The 20549-nt window shown below is 40.5% G+C and overlaps 2 protein-coding genes across 2 annotated transcripts; both read right to left on the bottom strand.

The window, feature by feature from the left end:
- Positions 1-117: 117 nt before the first annotated feature.
- Positions 118-14241, bottom strand: LOC115019228 (transcription elongation regulator 1-like). The gene is given in 23 exon segments (XM_029448681.1): positions 118-913; positions 1230-1330; positions 1644-1727; positions 1942-2121; positions 2631-2813; positions 3760-3924; positions 4140-4290; positions 4566-4684; positions 4817-4906; positions 5040-5175; positions 5388-5475; positions 5723-5883; positions 5975-6063; positions 6296-6402; positions 6612-6812; positions 8172-8231; positions 8913-8978; positions 10181-10423; positions 10524-10785; positions 11343-11483; positions 12601-12639; positions 12641-12833; positions 14158-14241. Coding segments are annotated over 23 exon segments (3108 nt in total). The 5' UTR covers positions 14205-14241; the 3' UTR covers positions 118-711.
- A 1252-nt stretch (positions 14242-15493) lies between these two features.
- LOC115019179 (uncharacterized) lies at positions 15494-20518 on the bottom strand. Its single transcript, XM_029448608.1, has 5 exons — positions 20142-20518; positions 19495-19687; positions 18452-18691; positions 18037-18280; positions 15494-16243 (listed from the first exon to the last, which is right to left on the bottom strand). Exons 1-5 carry the CDS (start codon positions 20490-20492, stop codon positions 16060-16062), a joined length of 1212 nt encoding a protein of 403 aa, XP_029304468.1. The 5' UTR covers positions 20493-20518; the 3' UTR covers positions 15494-16059.
- Positions 20519-20549: the final 31 nt, after the last annotated feature.

The raw sequence follows: 20549 nt of genomic DNA, 5'->3' as shown, positions 1-20549 counted from the left end.
TATTTTCACAGTGCTGTATTGCTACTCTTACTTAAGTAAAGGGTCTGAATACTTCTTCCACCCCTGAGTATATATGAAGTGTTCATTTAGAAAAGAAAATCCACACAGGACGACATATTGAAAAACAGTGGAAGTTGTCTTTATTTCATTCAACAGAGAAACTGCTGCAACATCGGAGTAAACCACTGAGCAGAAACTAACATTCACACTGAGCCGCTGAAACAATGACTGGCAAAGTGGAGCAGTAAGGCTTAAGGACGCCTCAGACACATGCACACACACACACGCACTCATGCACACACAGACACACGGACGCATTCTCACACACACTCATCTTCATTTACATCAGCTATCTTACACCTCTCTGTGGCTGCTCGGGCAGCAGCCTTATCACTATCCCTCTCCCTCTCCCTCTAATGTGGTAAGTCAGAGTCGAGGGCTCAAGGGTCACCTTGCGATCAGGTAACCTCGGTTTCCTGCTGTTGCCTTAAATGCAAGGCTATTTCAGGGCTAAGTGGTGACATAACACAGAGATCTTAACCGTACATCTCTATGGTACATCTCTAAGCAACATGAGCCCCAGCAATAACACTGCGAGGCCAGCCGTGGGCCTGAAGGGAGGGGTTCAGGGGGGAGTTCAGGGGAGATCATGCTCTGGCCAAAGGGAAGGCAAGGAGGAGTAGGAACCGGCCAAGAAGATGATGTGATCAGTCACTTGGTGGAGCGTCGGGTGGGCTCAGAGGCAGTAGGGGGAGGTGGTGGGCCACGGCGATCCAGGTCTTCAATGTAGAACATGATGAGCTTCCTGCGCTCCTCGGGGACACACTCCAGAACGAGGTACCGCTTGTCGTTCTGAAGGATCTTCTCCACATCCTTCAGATGCTGCTCTGACTCCTGGATCAGCTTTCTCGACCTGAGAGAAGAGAGAATGTGAGACACGCAGAAGGCACAGGATGGAAATACTATCCTCGGTGTGAGATCTAAGTACAACACCTGCTGTTCAGATTTAGGTTCAAGTCTCTTCATTAGATACCATTTTATACCGTGAGACGACAAAGTCACATAAAGCCAAATATTTTTGATTGATCACTATCGCATCCTGAAAATAATGAACTATGAAGTGGAGTTGTCGTTACAACAGTCATGCAAACTGTGAGGACATTAAGAAAATGGAAGTTTTAATAATTGATTTCTTCTTTTGGGTCTACAATTTGAAAGAGTGTACAGACCTGTATGTGATGAACTTTGTCTCCTTCAGCAGAGTTCTGAAATCAGCTTTGGCTGTGATGTACTTGTCTTTGATGTAATCTTCAAACTCCCGCTGTCTCTTCTACAAACACATAGAAGAGTTAGACACCAAAACTCAAATATAGTGAATGAAACTGTTACAGCCTAATTAAACATACACACACACACAACACCATCAAGACAGATAAATATCAACCACCGTTTGGATTTTATTAAAGAAGCCAGCTAATGTTGGGTTTATGAGTTCCTAGTTTTGATCTTTCTACATGGTTAATGTTGGTCTTCCAACTTCTCAACACGTCACTAGTCACAAAACTCCAGTAAACCGTTGTCAGAAAGGGACTGTAATCACTTATCGTTTCATAATTAAACAAGCAAAATAACATAAGTCTTACTCTGTCACTGGAGGAGAACTTAATGCAGCGAGGGTCCTCCTTGATAATCTTCTTCACCTCCTTCCATGTGGTTGTCAGAGTGATCTAAAACGTGAAACAAGAAAATCTGTTAAAATGAATCAAGTTGAAGCAAGTCGATTAAAAATAATTGATGAATTAAAAGCTTCAGAGTATTATTTTCCTTCTAGCCATGCTGGTTCTATTTGCACAAAGAAACAAAACAAATAGAGACAAAATGAATAGCTCAGTACAGATGAGTGGTAAGTGTTCCTGCTTTTGGCACCTTTTTACTGCTCACCATGCTGGTCTCATCGAGTAGCTGCCTGAAATGTTCTTTCTTTTTCTTGGCCAGTGCTTCTACGTGTTCGTTAAACAGCTTCTCCTTCTCCTCTCTCTCGAGCAGCGACGCCGACTCCCAGCGATGGTCCTTCCGCAGGTTGCGACGAGTGTCTGACCACGTTGCATCTGAAGACCGTACCTGAGGAATGAACATAAAACACTATTTAGGCCTGTCCAAAAGTAAATACTTTTTGGCGGAAGTTTTAAACTGAATTAGTGACTATAATAATTTCTTTATTGGGGCAAACTCCTTTTTGTGCTTCTACATTCAACATCCACAAATATTAGAACAAAATACTTATTTGGAATAGTGTAGCTGTTGGAAAAGCAATTAGAAAGAAATGGCTTAAGCCAGACACCCATCTATAGAGGATTAGTACAATATCTTTTATGAGAGGCTTCAGGAATTTAAAATTAAGGACATTTGGGAGAAGTAAAAACCACTAGTTAGTCTTGTGCTGGCACTGCTCTTAAACATCCTATAGGATTAGCCCTACATCAATCCATTTGTATTATCAAATCTTGTGAAAAGTGACAGATGATGATGCAAATAGATAGGATTTAATGAAAATTCAAATAAGATTCATTTGTTTTATCAAATGCATCACAAGTTTCATGAGGAAATAAAAGAGCTGCAGAGCATCTCACCATATCAGACATGAGAGCTTTGAAATGCTGGATGGCCTCCTCCCTCTTGTGCTGCTCCCTCTCTCGGTCGATCTCTTTGGTCTGTTCTGATCGGGCCTTCTGCACCTCCCGCTCCCTCTCTCTGAGACTGGCCTCGATACGAGCCTGCCGCTCCAAGTCTCGCTCCTTATCGATGTCCACGCTCTGTGGAGGATGACACACGGGTCTTAGTCAGTTCTGTTTGTCATGTGATGTCGACAATGAGGACTAGGCTCGAAAACCGAGCAGTAAACTCTCTACTAATAGTCGATTACACATACTTGGTTTATTTATCCTATATTGTGTTGATTCAGACATTTTTCACAGGTCGAGTAGTCTTGTAATATACTCGAGTACAGATCGACATCTCACAGAGAATAAATCTACTGTACTTGTCCTGACTCTGTATTGTTTGAGCTCCTCTTAAGTTTTATTGAAATCACAAGATGGACTGGTGAAATATCCAAATTGTAAGAGGCACAATATTTGTTAAAGGAAGAATATGTGTCAAAACACCATTCCTACTTCAGTATTGTGGTGCTGCAGAGGTGTTCCAGCCTAGAAGAAATATTTGCTTGGTACACATCCTTGATCAATTAGATGTTTTTCAATGAAAATGAGAATGATGCAAAAATGATCATTCCCTCCCATATTGTGAATAAAATCAAAATAATTGCAATTAGATATTTTTTCCAAATTGTTCAGCCCTAGTCGACATCAGGGATTTATTGACTCCATGGTAATAAAACCTGCAACACGAGCCATCAGAAACTCCATGCAGGTTGAGCTGGGCTTCGTAAACACTTTCAGTGCTGACTGACTCAAACAGGCGGACTTTAAGAAACTTGCTAGCCTTTCAGCAATAAGGCTACAAACAACCCATAATGCACCACTCTCTGTAAGAGACACTCTTTCCATAGGTACTTAAAAAGATTGACTAAATAGTAATTAATTCATCTATTACTCGTATCATCCTTTATTTATACTGACACATGTACAAAAGTAACAAGCAATGTTCAGTTCAGCACTGAACAATAAGTTCACAGCTGCTCTAACGCAGATATCACATATTGAAGCCATTACTTTCCAAACAGAAATACTTTGCTCCTACCTTGGCTTGTTTTTCCATGTACTGTTTGAAAAGTTCTTCTCTGAGTGCGGAGCTCTCCACAGCCTTGTATCGTGGGTCAGTCTCGAGTCTCTCTTTCACTTTGCTCCACCGCTGGCTTCCCTCCATGTGCTGCTCACTTAGGAGATCATAGAAGTCTAGCTTCACCTGGGAGCAAGCAAACACACACACACACACACACACACGGTTGGAAATCTGTCCAAAAACAAATGATCAGCAGCCGAGCACGACGTCTGCAGAATGTAAAAACCTGCAGATTTTTGATTCATGATCAATCAACCATCTTTCACCTAAAACAAAACCCCACTGTCTTGTTTTAGTGAGATACTATACATTGATATTTGAATGCGAGAGAGTGATACCTTCTCTCCTCTGGACTTGGAGTCCTCTTTCTCTCTCTTCCTCAGAGCGGTGATGAATTCCACGAAGATGGCCTCCCTGTCCTTCATCTTCTCTATGGTCTTAAATCGCGGGTCTCTGCCGTGCTTTACTGCAAATTCACTAAACGTTGTTCTGTAAATAAATAAACACTTTGGATAAGTGAACAGTTACAAACATCTCATGAAATGATCTCTTGACAACAAGAAAGAAACAAATACCATTTACTTAGTATTAAAGACTAATCATAACATATCATGATTTTAAATATTAAGAGGATTGCAAAATAGCTGTTCAATAAAATGACACACATGTGGTACTTTTTATACTTGTGCGTATAAACAGTAAAAGTAACGTATCAATACTGGCTTTCAAAACACAAACTACCAGTAGAAAAACTGTCTCTTTACCTTGGTGTGAACTTTGCGTCCTCCATCATCCTCCTGAACTCGTCTTTGGCCTGCATCAGCTTGTTCTTCTTCTCCTTCCTCTCCTCCTCCGCTCGCGTCTTCACATACTGATCAAACACCTGAAGCGGACATAATCACAAAACTATAACGGAATGCTTTTTTAAAACGGCCAGTTCATAACACAATACTGTGAGACTGAGTAACAGTGAGGGGAGAGAGGAAAACACATGAGAAAGGGAGAGAAACTGAACCTGTTTCCTCTCTTTTGGGTTGAGCAGAAGGTAACGTGGGTCAAACACAATCTTGTGAAGCTCTTTGTCCCAAGTCGAGAATGCAGACACCTACATGAAAGACAGACAACGCTGGAATTAGACAGGCAGTCCAATATAAACTTGTATGTCTTAAAACATTTTGGTCTAGGTCCAGTAAAGAAAAAAGAAAATTAACTTAAAACCCATAACAAATGTGTGTTACCCCTCTCTCCAGCAGCATTTCTCTGAACTGGGTCATCCGGGCCTCTAGCGGCACTATAGCTCTTTCTCTGGCAGCTCTGAGCTCTGCCTCCATTACTGCTTCCTTCTCAGAGTCTGCCTCCTTCACCTCCTCCTTCCTGTGAGGGTGAAACAGCAAAGGTCAGGGGAGGTGGAGAGACCAAGTGGGGGGGAGGAAGGAAAAGACTAGAAAAGAGGTTAGGGAAGCTCGATAATATAATTTTAGAGAGATACGGTGCTTTAATAAAGTGAGTGTGCAAACTTATAAAACGCAGTCATGCTTTTTAAACTGACTATAGCATTAAGTAAGGGGACACAGGCATTGACTTACTTCCTCTTTTTGGCTTTGGTTGGCTCCTCATCCTGATTTTCTTCAGTAGCAATGGCTAATTCTGGTTCCTCCTTATTGACACCTGTGACTAAACACACAGACACACACACACATCGCAGCACACAGCATTTAAGATGATTATAGCAGTGGTTCCTTGCTCAGCATAGAACACATTAGTTCACCGGTGTTTCTCTGGCCACTGGATTTGAGACTTTTTTGGATGTAAATGCTTCAAATTATCAACACTTCTAATCAAACTATTAGCTTATATTTCACAATAATCAAAAGTAGTGTGTCGAGTGTCATTATCACTGACTGCATGCGACTGTCCCCACCTGTCTTCTTGACGTCCTCCAAGCCTCTCTTGTGCGGCGGCTCCTGGATGTGCTTGTCGACATCAGCTCGACCAACCAGCTCCTCCGGCCGGTCCCACATGGACAGCCGTGTTGTCGGGTTATAGAAGAAAACGCGATCATCCCCCGTCCACACCACGCACCTGACATTTAAAAACAACAACAATGCATTGCAGGTTTATTGCATTAAAGTGGAGTGGAGAGATGGTGTGGGCTGTGATGTGGTGTGCGTACCATGGAGTGCCAGGGATAGGGTTGGTGGCTACAGGCCTGGCTTTCTGAGCGGCTTTTTCCTCCTCAGTCATCTCTTCTTCTTTAGGCTCCTTGAAAAAGAAATAAATGGAAAATCATTTATCTCCATTATTATATATATATATATATATATATATATATATATATATATAATATATAAAATATATGCGTGTGTTTATACTACATGCAGTATAGTTTATTGTATAATACTATAAAGTCTTTTACAACATGCTTTGACAATAGTGCTTAATTAAGGCAGTGTTTTTTGTGTTGTTGAACCAGGTCATTCGACTCTTCACATACCTCCTTCTCATTATTAGCGTTTTCCATTTTGTTCTCTTCGTCCTCCATCTCCATTGCCTCAGCTTCCTCCTGGGCCAGACGCTCCTTGAGTCTTTCTGCTTCTCTTTCTGAAGACGGGGAGGAGGCACACACACACACACACACACACACACAAACAAACGGTGAGGTTACTAGGATTGGTGTAGTGTAGCTCAACAATTGCAGCTCGTCATCAATTCTGCCAGGGTTTCATGTTTAGTAAACCTGCTAATTATCAGTCATGCCTGCTGGACACTTGGTAAAAGCTTATGTGTGTGAACTCGTCAGTAGTGCCTACCTTTCTCCACCAGGGCGGGTGGTTTCTCCCAGGTGGACTCCAGTGTTCGGTTGTTGTAGTAGTACGTTTTCCCATCAGCTGTTTTGTACTCTGACCACTCGGGGAGGTGCATTGACCCGGCCATGGAGGCAGGAGCTGCCGAGAGAGCCAGCTGAGGGTGCATCATCGAAACTAAAGGCGGGCCCATGCCAGGAAGCATGCCTGTCAGTAGTCAGAGAGGAAAGAGACGGTTATGGTGAGCTGAGACTCATCTTTTTTTCTGAGCAACTAATGGTAGTTGTGGTGGATTCCACGCTAGAGAAGGCATTAGTTTATACATCAATTTGTGAAATGTAATCTCCTAGGTTTCCCACTTGTGTCAAAAACATGTATCAGCAAAACCATCGGTGAGACCGAGAGCTCCACAGGCAGAATAATCTACTGCAATTTAAAAAGAGCTGTCCCTCTAAGTATTTGCCTGGTCATCTAGAGGAGTAGATTATTAGATGAGCGAGTGAATACAAAATAATATTATTTTGTGGAATTAACTGCTCAAGTCTAAAGTTGTCTTCAAGAAACATAGCTGAGTTACAACAAACACAAGCCACATACACAAACAACAAAGCCGTGATCACACACACACAAACACAAAAGCATGTCACAAAAGAAGACGACCACAACATGTAGCCCAAACTGGTATCCTTCTAAATCACTACTGGACACGAGCAGCGAGCATTATTGGAAACTAACACAGATGGTCTTAATTTAAACCCTGCTTGCCGTCATCAACCACAAACCTCATGCTTCTTACTTATGCAAACAATCAACTAATCGGTTCAATCTAACAATTTAGATGTTAATTTTCAAGTGTCCTCTCATTTATCAAAAGCCAAACAATTGGACGTACAGACATTGGCATTCATCATTTAGTGAGAGCCGAATACTCTAATGTTTGCACCAGGAAATATACTTGTTTCCCGTTTCTTTTAAACAAGGGAATGCTGTTATTTATATCATTTTATAAATATGCTGGTGGCGATGAAATGCTGTATGTGCCGTAAGGCTTGCAGCTCTGTGTTCTTAATTCAGAGTGAAATGTTCAATTGGTAAGAATAATCAAAAAGGACTTTAACAAGGCTTAAAGGAATACTTCGCCAACAAAATGACCTTTTGTATATCTATTACTCATCCTGTTACCATTCATTCTTAAGTAAAACTGAGAATATTCTTGATGAATTGAAGTAAATGGGGGAAGCGTTTAACAACAACAGCTCTCATTTACTTCAATTTATCAAGAATATTCTCAATTTTGGGATTTTTCCTTCAACGTTGAGGCATATGACGAGATGAGTAATTGAAATACAAATGTTAATTTTGAGGGTGAAGTTTTTCTTTAAAACAATCAAGCCGTCTGTTAGTAAAGTAAACATTTTTTCCGTTCTATGGATGGATCATTTTCACTGCATTCACCACCATGCCACTGTTTTAGGGGTTCCCATATATACCATATGACTCATGTAGACACCATTCACTACCATGCCAGCTACTGTAGATCTGAGAGGCGAGCGGCTGGGTGTTTACCGTTGGGGCCGGGGCCTGCCTTTACACAGGGTGCACCTACTATCTGCATCATTGCTACACCTGCAAGAACAACGGACAAGCAAGCATCTGGTTGAACACAGAAGGACACTAGAAATGAGCTACCATAGTGTGTAAGAGTGTGTGTGTGTGTGTGTGTGTGTCAGACAAAACACGCTCAAACTTTGGATTGTGCATTACTTTTATGTTACAACATTAACTTTTATTAGCCTGTAATGTCTTTAGAGCTGTTAGGAAGGAGCTCAGTTTAGGTTTACAAACTAGAGGCCCTCCGCTTCTGGTGTCCCCAGTGGGACCTTATTTAGCAACAAAAAAAAGTACAGTAGTCAAGTTTGTCGTAGTACCATTTAGTTTTGTGTGAAATCGTATAGTAAACAACATTTGTCGCGTCACACAATATTTTTCACCAACACTAGCTAGCTAGGTAACTGAGCCATGTTCCACACACAAATGTAACGTTATGTGATCATGTGTTTTATCCAGCAACTCCAGGCTTTTTATATCAGCAGGGAACCTAAATAACAAAACCCGTTGCACGTGTGAGTAGGAAACACAGGCAATGTAGTTTGAGCGAGAGAGAAATTTCACGTGACTTCTGCAACTTTTGTGTGTGTAGTCTTTCTAAAGACGTCTGCAGCTCTCTTCATTTACAAATGATCTTTTAAATTGACAAACATTATATGTGTAATTTATGACACAATTCAAATTTGTTAACTACCGTACATATTTTCCCCGAAATAAGGTCCCATGGTGGTCCACTGGAAAGGGAGGGACTTCGCCTCTCTATTACTACATTAACAATTATGATAAAAAAGAAAAGAAAGAAAACTGTAAAAGAGCACATCTAAAATATTGAATGCTTAATGTTGGAACACCACAAATCTCAAAGTTAATCACAAAGCTCAGTCTGATATTTGTCAGCTGAATAACAATCAGCCCTGATCTAAAACTAGTCCCGCCTGATAGTAATTCTGATTTTGCCAAACACGTCATCCACAAAAAAACTTCTTTGATCACATTTTGCCAAAATGAGAGACATAAAATAAGTAATTAAAGACAAATAACAGAGAAGAGAAAAGCAACAGGACATGTTCAAAGCAAACACACAGGAACACTTACATTAGCCTAAACATTCTAATTTAAATTCAAGCCACTGCACCCAAGACTCATTGTTGTGACCCGTAAACAAAATAAATCTAGTGGCAAGTCTTTCCGAGACACTTGTGATATTTACATGCATGTGGGTGGGTGTCCCTATAATCCTTCCCTCCTGTGGTGTTCCAATAACAGCTCGAGTTCGAGTCCACTGGCTACAGTTATTCTTTATTGTAAACAAAGATTCCCCCACATTGCAGAGTCAGAGTTTCCAAAGAGACTGAATATTTGTCAGAAAACATTTCCACTGCTAAGTAGCCTATAGCATCAGAGTAATCTTAATTGGAGCAACATGATACTTTATACTACATCTACTAGGGGTGTCCCAACCAAAATGTTTTGGCTGTGATTTGAGTCCTTTAATATAAAAAGGAATCTGCCAAGTCTGATCCGATGCTAACATTAACATAGCAGCAGATGATTAAATATGTACCTGGCACATTGAAATAACAGGTGTAGCCTACACAATTAGGCACACCTTCATTTTCAGGAGATACTTAATCAGAATATTGAAAGGCCTGATTCAAAATCATTACAATTATAAACGTAAATTATTGATCGGACACGAATGAAAGTGTAACAGGGAGACGAGATCAGCTAGAGAAGAAACTGTCAATCTGCGATTGGATCGTCCTCCCTACTCAAGACATCTCTACTTTCTACATGTCAGACTTAAACTAACATTTTAAGCCTGACCAATAAATATATAGTTTATTGCAGTATTTTTTGATGGGACTCTTTTAAAATTGTATTTACTAGATTGCAATATATTCACACAGCAGTTATGTTTGTGGCATAGTGATAGCAGTTAAATATCGTGGCCTGTTAGTTCTTACCTGGTAGAGGGATGTGCATGCCCGGCAGGGGCACCCTGAAAGGAGGCACCATGACAGGGGGGAAGGCGGGTAGGGCTGCGTTGGGCTGGCCAACATTGTGAGGCAGGGCTGCAGGCAGCAGTGACATGGTCTGCACCGCCGTAACAGGTGACGGCACCGTTGAAACAGTTACCACAGTGACTGGAGACACAGCGACAGTTGAGGACACTGTGGCGACAGGGGGTAGGTCTGCTACAACAGTGGCTTTTGGTAACAAAAAGACAAAAAATATTTTTAATTTGTGTGTGTGTGTGTGTGTGTGTGTGTGTATGCATGCATGGTGGATATAGGACTGTGTACTTACCTGAAATAGTCACAGAGGGGGAGTGGGTGGAGTCTGGACTGGAGGAGTGTGTGCGGGAGGGGGTTGTGGAGAGGGCCTGAGTCGAGAGGGCAGCTGTACTAGCTGTAGTGTTGACACTGCTTGAGCTGCCAGCGGCAGTCACCCCCACATTCGGACCTGACCCCGCTACAAGAAGAGGGTTAAGTTCAGACTGCTGGATGATCTTCACACCATCCGGTTTACTCCACGATGACTCTCTGGTCCTGGCGTTGTAGTAATATGCCTGTTGAAGGGATAATAACCAGAAAACACTTGTAACTTGGGAAAAACAGAGTAACTAGAATATAAAGCTTGGCAACAAATTAATATTTACCTACCCCTGTAATCATACCACAGGACTTTTATATATAGTGAAAACCAATTTTGTTGATTATATTGATGTTATATTATAGCTGATTTATCATGGGATTTTCCTTAATTAGGTTGTGTGTGTGTGTATGATGGAAAATAACAGCTCTCTAATGAAACAAATAATACTTTTTAGTGAGTCAGTGGCTCTTTTAAGCAGTGTTACATTTCTGGTATTACATAATACTTCAAAGCTGTTTTAATGAAATCAAGGGATTAGTCACATTACATGCATCTAATATAGGCACAATATTTTACTCTTAGATGAAAAATTCCACATCAGACAACCCGCAGTAATACTGATGCGGTCATATTTTTCTATATTTTATTTAAAACTTTAAAAAAAAAAGAGACTAAAAATGGTTTAATTAATTCTCCATGCTTTTCAGTAAAGAGTCCCCACAATGTGCTTACATTTGACTTCTTGCTTACCTTTCCCTCTGGCGTCTTGTTCTCTACCCAGATTTCCTCTGCAGGGGCTCCAGATGCAATAACAGGGGGCATCCCAGGAGGAAACAGCATCCCTGGAGGAGGCGGAAGGTTCCCCATGGGAGGGGGGAGGAATGGAGGTCTCTGCAGCAGAAGATAGATAGATACCCAGTATTACATTTTCAGACTGTAATGAGTAGGGCAAGGAATACAAATTGCCCAATAAGAGTCCTCCCTGGTGGCCAGCTGACTATTGACTAAGCAGTTGACTATTTAGCAAGCAGCCAGCACTTAAACTTCTGAATTCAAATTAGGAGGTTTGAGCATCAATATTGTATCATTCAAGAGAGAATCACTGGCTCTAAGAAGCAATTAAGAAGAAGTCAAATAAAAACTGATTCTGTATTGTGTCTTGTTTTAAGGGCTAATACTGCTGTTTTTTGTGAATAAAAGAATTGTGGATCGTCTATCTGCTGAAGGATTTACCCTTTTCTTTGAACTTATTCAGTCACGCACACTCCAAAATACACACACACACACACACACACACACACACACACACACACAGTACTTAACTATGCAACAAATACTCTCGACCAGAGGACCTTGAATATGAAGAGTAGAAAAAAAAAATGTAATATCAAGATTACCCACATTAGAAGTGGATATTACCCCTCAGACATTACAATGACTGTGGGCAACCACTGCAATATAAGACAAAGTAAACAGGCAATAAGCACCCGTGTCGCCTTTCAGACAGGAGATATTAGTTTGATGCTGGTCTACTCGACGTGTTGTGGATCCGTGTTGGATCAATTCATATTAGACATCTATTAGAGAATCCAATCTCTAGAGCAGTTCCATACTCTTCACTGATAAACCTGAGAGTTAAGCTGAATAACTTCCTGATAAAGTTACGTTTCAGTTTGACCTCTTTCTGTACATAAGCATGCTCCCCCCCCTCTCTCTCATTTAAATGTTGTTTCTGATTATCTAATACTTTGGCTGTTATGAATTATTACAATAATTGTAATATACTTATCATTATGTATGGCACATTCTTCAATTATTTTCATTATCTGTTTCTTGTCGATCAGTCGACTAATAGTTTCAACTCTATTCTTCAAAAGACTTATATTATCCTTGTCTGTCTCTCAATATATGCAGTGTAGAACATCACTGCAGGCAAAGTAAACATAGCTCAGCCCTGCACTTCCATGAAGAAAAACATGCATGCTGTATAAGAATTGGAGACAGTCACCTGTAGATGGGGAGGTCCTATGGGTGGTGGCATGCTTCCTAGGTGGTGGGATAGGCGGCATGTTGGGGTCAAAGGGTGGACGTGCAAATGGTGGTCGTGGCGGGGGTCCCCTCATCATCCCAAAAGGAGGTGGCGGTGGCCTAAGGAGTGGCGGTGGACCTCGTAACACTGGGGTCTGGGAAGGCGCAGGTGCAGGCGCAGGGCCGCGGAACCGCACTGCCTGCTGCACCATTCTAGCACACAAAAACAATATCATGTTACAACCAGTGTTCGATGGCAGAGCCCTAAGTAGCATTAACAAAAAACCCTATGTTATGAGCACTATGATCCGTACTAACATATCAATACTGTACATATTGGATCTATTCACTGTATTCATATCATACCTACAGCTGTTTATAACCCCTTACTATTGGAATTATTATTTTATACTTTACTTATAAAAAGGTAAAAAACTCTTTATTATGGTCACACATGCACACAGCACAGCACACTCCAAAATGTAGACTCTACATTTAACCCACCCTAGTATTAGGAGCACTGTACCTGCACTGTGTGTATATATATATATATATATATATATATATATATATATATATATATATATATATATATCTTACTGTTTATGCCACATCCTATTTATTCTGTACAATTAATCTGCACTTTACTTAAAGTTAATTTAATCTAAGAATGTTAAGATCATCTATATATAGCAGGAGGTCATTGTTTGTTGCTTATCAAACCAGACACCTCAACGTATTTACGGTAGATGCTTACTAGGGAGGAAGATGCAGTGTAAACTAGGCTAGTTTAACATACTATTACAAACACTGTGTGTAAGAAATATTGCTCATTTATGGTTTTGTTATACGTTTCTGCTGATGTATGAGCAACATATGAGCTGCAGAAATACGCAATTACACTGTGACGTGGAGGATGTTTTTTGCTACGGAGCCGTTGGGTGTAGTAACGTTAGTACTCTTAACGCAATGTAGCTGTGTTTATTATTCCATGTGTTCTTTAACGTGATATCCTGTCGGTCGTGTAAGAGTGCATACTCTAAATCATCAATTAAATAAAACACTCGGTTATTCTCGCTTATTACAAACTAGGCTAACAGAACGTCAGTCCATTCAAAACACTGAATGAACGGGAGTTGTATGCTCCTGCTTACTAATGAATGTAGCATAACTTAGCTAGCTGGCTATTTTACATTATCATTTGAACGCACACTTAAAGACGAGAGCTGTGCCTGTACACACACTCGGGGCCTGGTGAAGAAGACAGCCCGGTGAAACAGGAAAACATCTGGCTGTGTTTGATCTGGCTGCCCGTGTTTACCGCGTGCCACGAGCAGAGACAAGCCGCTTGGCAACACAGGCTAATTAGCTACAAGCTAGTTAGCTGGCGAGGCTACATTCACAAGTAAAACGACTGTTTATCACAACCTTATCGACCAAAAGAAACGCTCACCAACTTCGTATAAAAACTCAGCTTGTGCCTAATAGAATACAGAGCTCATACTCATTTTAACACTTTATTTGGCTATTATCTGACCTGTTGTCGCTGAACCCGATAGCCTCGCTCTCTGTCTGGTCCGCCATTACAGGAAAATGTAACCACTCTCTTCCTGGAAACGCCCCTATGTGGTTTCTACGTCTTGTATTGGCTAAACGATCGTGTCAATCCTAGTGCAGAAAGCGCTGTGTGAGCTTTGATTGGATGATGATTTTCCCACGTAGGCTTGGCCAAGTATTCATTGGCTGTCATTTTTCCTGATGTCTTTGTTCATATCAGATAGTGTATATCCAAGGTTCATACAGTATCATACAGCAGGGTGTTGTTAATAATAAATTGTACTCTAATCACTACCACTCTTTGCATTCACCATGAGCTGTTACCACTTCTCTCTTTCTTTTCTATGGTGATGCTGATAGCTAGGTTTTATGCTGTTGATATTTTGTGTGTCCACTGTTGTGTTTGCCTTATGTGTTTAGAATATATTCCTACTTCTAAGCTAAAGAAACATTTATTGTTTTAAAAAGCCTCTTGGATCAGCTGGAAAATGCATTGTCATAAAGGGCGGTTTTTCTGAGCTCATGAAAAGTTGGCTTTTTAGAGATACATGGTTCTCACAGGACAGCGATTCAAGAAATATTTGATGATGACTTGCACTTATTGTCAGTCGCTTTGGACAAAAGCCTCAGCTAAATGAACTGTAATGATTTGATAGAATATGCATTACTGTAGATTAAACTACCCAACAGTTCAAATTAGTTAAAACATCTACCAACAGTAAAATGCAACATAAACATTAATGCAGCAGTAATATTAATCAAAAAACATAATATATCACAGTCAAACAATGACAGAGATTGTCTTACTGCACAATGACTCCTTTATTTTTCAATAGTTTCAACAATTAACATAAAAGCATATACATTTGAGTAACATTAAATCATCAGATAAAACATATGCCCACAGACATCCTGGACTCAATAGATTTCACCATAGCTTTGAACTCATTCAGGGTTTAAGATCAGTCTGTAAATATACCATGCAGTCTTACTTTTCATACTTTAAGTACATGCTGCTTTTACTTAAGTAAGGTTATGAATGTTCCAAACAATATGAAATAAACATTGAGCCATACTGTAATTTGGAAATATTTGGTTGCTCAATGGCAACAACCAAAAAGACAACCTAGGTCTATAATGACCCCCCCCCCCCCTCATCATTCCCTCGGCTGCCATCTGTTGTTTGTGCTCTCTGCTGTGGCCGTCCTAAACAGAGACATATTTAAAAAAACTGCCTCCACCCCCCTCACACACACACACACACACACACACACACACACACACACACACACACACACACACACACACACACACACACACACACACACACACACACACACACACACACACACACACACACACACAGTCCAAGAGCACTGCCACTGGTGAAAATGTAATTGTATGCACTTTAGCTGCCCCTTACTGTGTTGTATGTATTCTTACTGTCTCTTTTACACTGTGTTGCCAGAATGCCAACAATACATCCATTTCAAGTGAAGTAATGGACAATAAGGTTTTCTTATCTTATTTGTTTTAGCAAATGTCTTTTGTCTGTGTTTGTTTTATCGTAAAACAAAACAAAAGTAAGGTTTTGAATACTGGACTTTTACTTGCAGTGGAGTATTTTCACAATATGGTATTAGTACTTTTACTGAAGTAAAGGATCTGAATACTTCTTCCACAACTGGTAATTGTCTACCACAGTGGAAACACTACTGCATTGTTGTTGGATGTCCTGTATTCATTCTTTTTTTTTTTTTTTTGATAATATCTAGCTCCTAACTTATAACGAGTTTGAATGTGCTTATTCTAAATCCTATATTTGGACAAGATTGTCTGCCTAAATATTGGTGCCAGTGTTGCCTTGTGTGCTGAACATCTCCTAGATCTGTCCTACAACAACAACATCAACGTCATCATCATCCCCACACTTACTCTCCACTTTGCTGTTGGCCAAAAGCTGCTGGCTGGTGAAAATATAAGGCTGCTTAAGGCTCTTTGATGCGGTCTCGTGAGTTTTGTGGTAATTCCTCACTTCTTCCGTGGAGCTGCTGGCATTTGGGTATCTGTAGAAAAACCATGATATAAGCACACAGGAAGTCAATTAGATAATGCTCCAATGGAAGGTGTCAAAGCAAAGGTCATTGAATCGTGAATTCTATGAATCCTTACACCCTCTTAAAAGTATCTTGTAACAGTTGAAAGTTGCCTCATAATAATCTTAAGGCCCTGTCACACATATCCGTATGACAGAAACGTATGTCGGCGCATACGAAATATTGGCAATAGATTGATATAAATTAAGGGTAAGTTGTGATCGTTCAAAGGACGCAGATGATACGTCGAACACGTCAGACATACGGCCCTGTCACACAGCTCCGTATGACAGAAACATGCCGGCGTATATGAATATTAGCTAAAGATTTGTCAGAGTCCAAATACGTCCCACAGCGGTGTTGTAGCTGACGTATACATAACGAATACATAACTAATTATTATACTGTATGTCAAACATTGATAGAGTATCACTTACTTATTACAAAACGTATCAGAGCGTCTGGACAACGCAGCTGGAAAAGTGCCATCTGGTTCACGTCATGCTGATGCTGGAGAACGGCTAACATGCTGAACGCTAGCTGTACTGTAGAAACACGTTTAATAAGTTACTCCGTCGTCAGGCATCATCTTAACATCGGGTAGGAATAGGTTATCCACTCGTTATCAATACATTGTCTGTAGGATTCACCGTCAGCCGACGTAGCCTATATCTAACGTACCTCTAACGTAGTCACGTAGGTATTCACGTACTGTATTTACGTAGGTAAGTATTCACGTAGGTATTCACGTATGTCTAACGTCACGTAACTTATGTGCAACGTCTGCATATCTTATGAAGCACACGTTGGGTACATCTGGTAATTTTGAACGTGCTCAAAACATCAGCGTTCAACAACGCATCCCAGCGTAACACAGTGAGCTCTTAATGAATACTACTTGTACCTTACCTTATATCAACGTACACCAGCGTGTTGCTGATATTTTTGTATATCTTATGCATTCGTTGGGAATTCGTCTGATACATTTTGTATAAGGAAGTGATCATCAGATCATCTATCAATAGGTTAGACATGCGTATCTGTATGTTCACTTTTCCGATCCGATGAAAAGTTGGACGTATTTGGACTCTGACAAATTTTCGTATTCGCCGGCAAACGTTTCTGTCATACGGATGTGTGTGACAGGGCCTTAAGTGGCTATAATAAGGTAATATATCTTGGACATTTTATTACAGAATAAATGACAGATGATGAAGATATTTATAGTCAATGCCGCATTATGTATGCACAAGCAAACATTCTCTTTCAATTCTGATTGGTCACTTAAGGCCTTCTATGCTCTGTTATTTCTTTATAGCAGACCGCTGCTATGAATAACAGAGCACTCCTATGGATGTAGTTCGATTTCCGAGCGGACCATTTGTTATAGCAGAAGCAATAAAATCAGATTTAAAGCGCTAAAAATATTTTGAAATCAATATTTTCTGTAAAAATATTGAATTATTTAGTAAGTAGCCGTATTAAGCAAGATGAACCTTGACTCGGTGAGCAGGAATTAATAATCAATAATTTCACAATAATGGCCGGCTCGCTGTACATTATCCTTTCAGATCATATTGTACACCACTACTGGACACTTGTGGTCAAATTACAGAAAAGCAAGCTTACAGAGACTTAAAGTATCTTATAATAATGATGCTATGAGAATATTATTTAAGAGATATTCACGGTGTATATTATTAAGGACATAAACCAGCTTTCAATGGTCCGCCATCAGAAATTTTTCTCTAAAGATGCCTAACCTTGAACGGTGTATCTGGACCCTGGGGTAGAGGCCCGTTTGATGACAGTGGAAAAAAGGCGAGTAAGGATAGTAGCCCACTCTGCAGAGCATCATGGAGGGATATGGGTCCATACGGGGTCCATGCAACTCGGAGTGAGCTGGAGGCATGGCCTGTGAGAAGGAAACACCTGGGTCCTGTCCTGCTCCCTGCTCCGAGGACAAACACTCGGTGTCTTTCTTCCTCTGGGGGTGAAACTCATAATCTGGCATAATATAACAAAGCAGAGAGCCAATTGGAAGTCAAAGTTTAACCATCAATACCAGAACATATTCAAACTGAAAACACATCCTATTGTATATCTGCACACAAGACTCGACAGTAACCTTGCAGTAAATGTTCTTTACCCTCTAAACAGCTGTGTAATTGTCCGTACCAGGGAATTGCTGTCTGTGCACGTATTGCAGTTTGCGAGCCATTTCATAGTAGGGCCTTTTCTGCTCGTCGCTGAGCTTGGACCACTCACAGCCCAGCAAAATACTGACGTCTGTCATGTGGGCTCCAGGGCAGGATTTGCGCAGGGCCCATCGGTGGATGCTAGACCAAACGATGAAGGCATTCGGTGGCCGTTTAATGTGTCCATTCTTGTCTGGGCCAGACTGCAACTGCTTCATATCTGCAGGAGACATTTGGGGACTTATTCCTCCGCTTGCAGTTGTAGAAAACATTCAGAATGAGACACAAGATACGTGTTAGTACATTATTGATCGCCTATTTAGATACCGTTTACCTTAGTAATCTGTAAGACAACAAACACGTTTTACAGCAATATGGATAAACCCCCCTAAATACTGTCCAGTATGTGTCTGTTAAATTCCTGCTGATTATCTTTTTTTATTATTTACGTTTAAATTATTAAATACATTTTGGGGCACAGATTATCTGTCTGTTTTCTAGTGTCTAGTGGTACGGCTTCCAAATAAAACAACAGATGGTTGTGAGTTCAATACCAGGGCTGCCACCAAGGCACTCAACCCTGAGTTGCTCCAGGGGGACTGTCCCTGTAGTTAGTTCACTGTAAATCGCTCTGGATAAGAGCGTCAGCTAAATTACCTGTAATGTAATGTAAATAAACTGAATCAAGGCTCAATGGCACTGTTTTCTATTTTGTAATTTAATGAGTTTTGAATTTTTACCTTCAAAGAGTCTGAATTTTCACTTAGTTGACCTATAATAATAATAATAATAATAATAGTCCTAATTTAGTATATCATATGCTAGGAAAGACAAAATATGACTTAGATTCTCCAAATTGAGATTTGATAAATTATACAGAAAATAAAATGTTCACTTAGTATCTCTTGATTTTGATTTCCAACATTTTTTAATATTGTCATTCCTAAGATTTTATCAAAATGTTCCTATGTCTCTGCAGCCATACACATCCCAGCACAATCACACACTATATGTATACTGTACCTTCCTCCGTTGGCGGGATGGTAAAACTGATGACTGGACTATCATCTTCGAGTCTGGGTGAGGTTAGGGAGAGGTGGACTGGATCTGGGTTCAGAGGATCCACAGCTGAACTGGCCTGTGGCTTCTCCAGCCTCTCTGTGACCTGCGGCAGGACGATGTGTTCCCCAGATGGCTGCAGCTTCACAGCACTGACCTGAGAAGAGTGGTGGAAAGTAACCAAGTACATTTACTCAAGTATAGTTAGTAAAGATTTGAGGTACTTTACTTGAGTATTTTCTTTTCATTCATCCCTTTATATGTCTACTCAACTACAGTTCAGAGTACTGTATTTACTCATTTGAGTTACTTTGCAGATTCATAATACAAAATAGAATCAAAAAATAAATTATGATGTATTATTAGAGGTTAAGATAAAACTGAGGGGAAATTCAAACTACCCAGCAATATATAGTTAAAAAAAAGAACAAATATAAATCAACATAAAGTCACAGGGGGCATTTTTCTGCATTGACTACTCTAAATGTATTTAAGTATATGTTCCTGATAATAATCACATTATGTTACTTAAATAACAATATAAGTCTTTTTTACAATGTAGTATTAGTACTTTTACAGTAAAAGATCTGAAAACTTGAATTTCGACCGACCTGGGAACCTCCTGCTGCCTGACTCGAACCTGCAGTGACAGTTTCATTAGTCCTCCCTCTGCCCCTCACCTCCGCGGAAACATCTTGATAATGCGGTAATCTGTTAACACATCTTGATACGGGTGGCAGCTTTCCTTCTTCAACTTCATAACACTCTCCAACCGAGGCCGCGTAGTATTCACTAGTCTTGGACCCATTTCCGGTCCAGCCCAGCGGTTGAATCTGACCCGCGTCTCCGGTTTGAAAGATGTGAGAGGCCGTTGTCGCTGCCGTGGTCTCTGCTGGGTCCTGGTCCATGTTTCTGGTTGACTGACTCGGTTCTCGTTGTCCTTTTTTAGGGTGTATGTCCATTATCAGAGCAGTTACTTATTAGTTATTCGGGGTTAATATCTTTCATCTGGATTGTGA

The sequence above is a fragment of the Cottoperca gobio genome, chromosome 14, assembly GCF_900634415.1.
Source record: "Cottoperca gobio chromosome 14, fCotGob3.1, whole genome shotgun sequence".
Taxonomy (NCBI): domain Eukaryota; kingdom Metazoa; phylum Chordata; class Actinopteri; order Perciformes; family Bovichtidae; genus Cottoperca; species Cottoperca gobio.
This window is presented reverse-complemented; position numbering and strand designations above follow the sequence as displayed.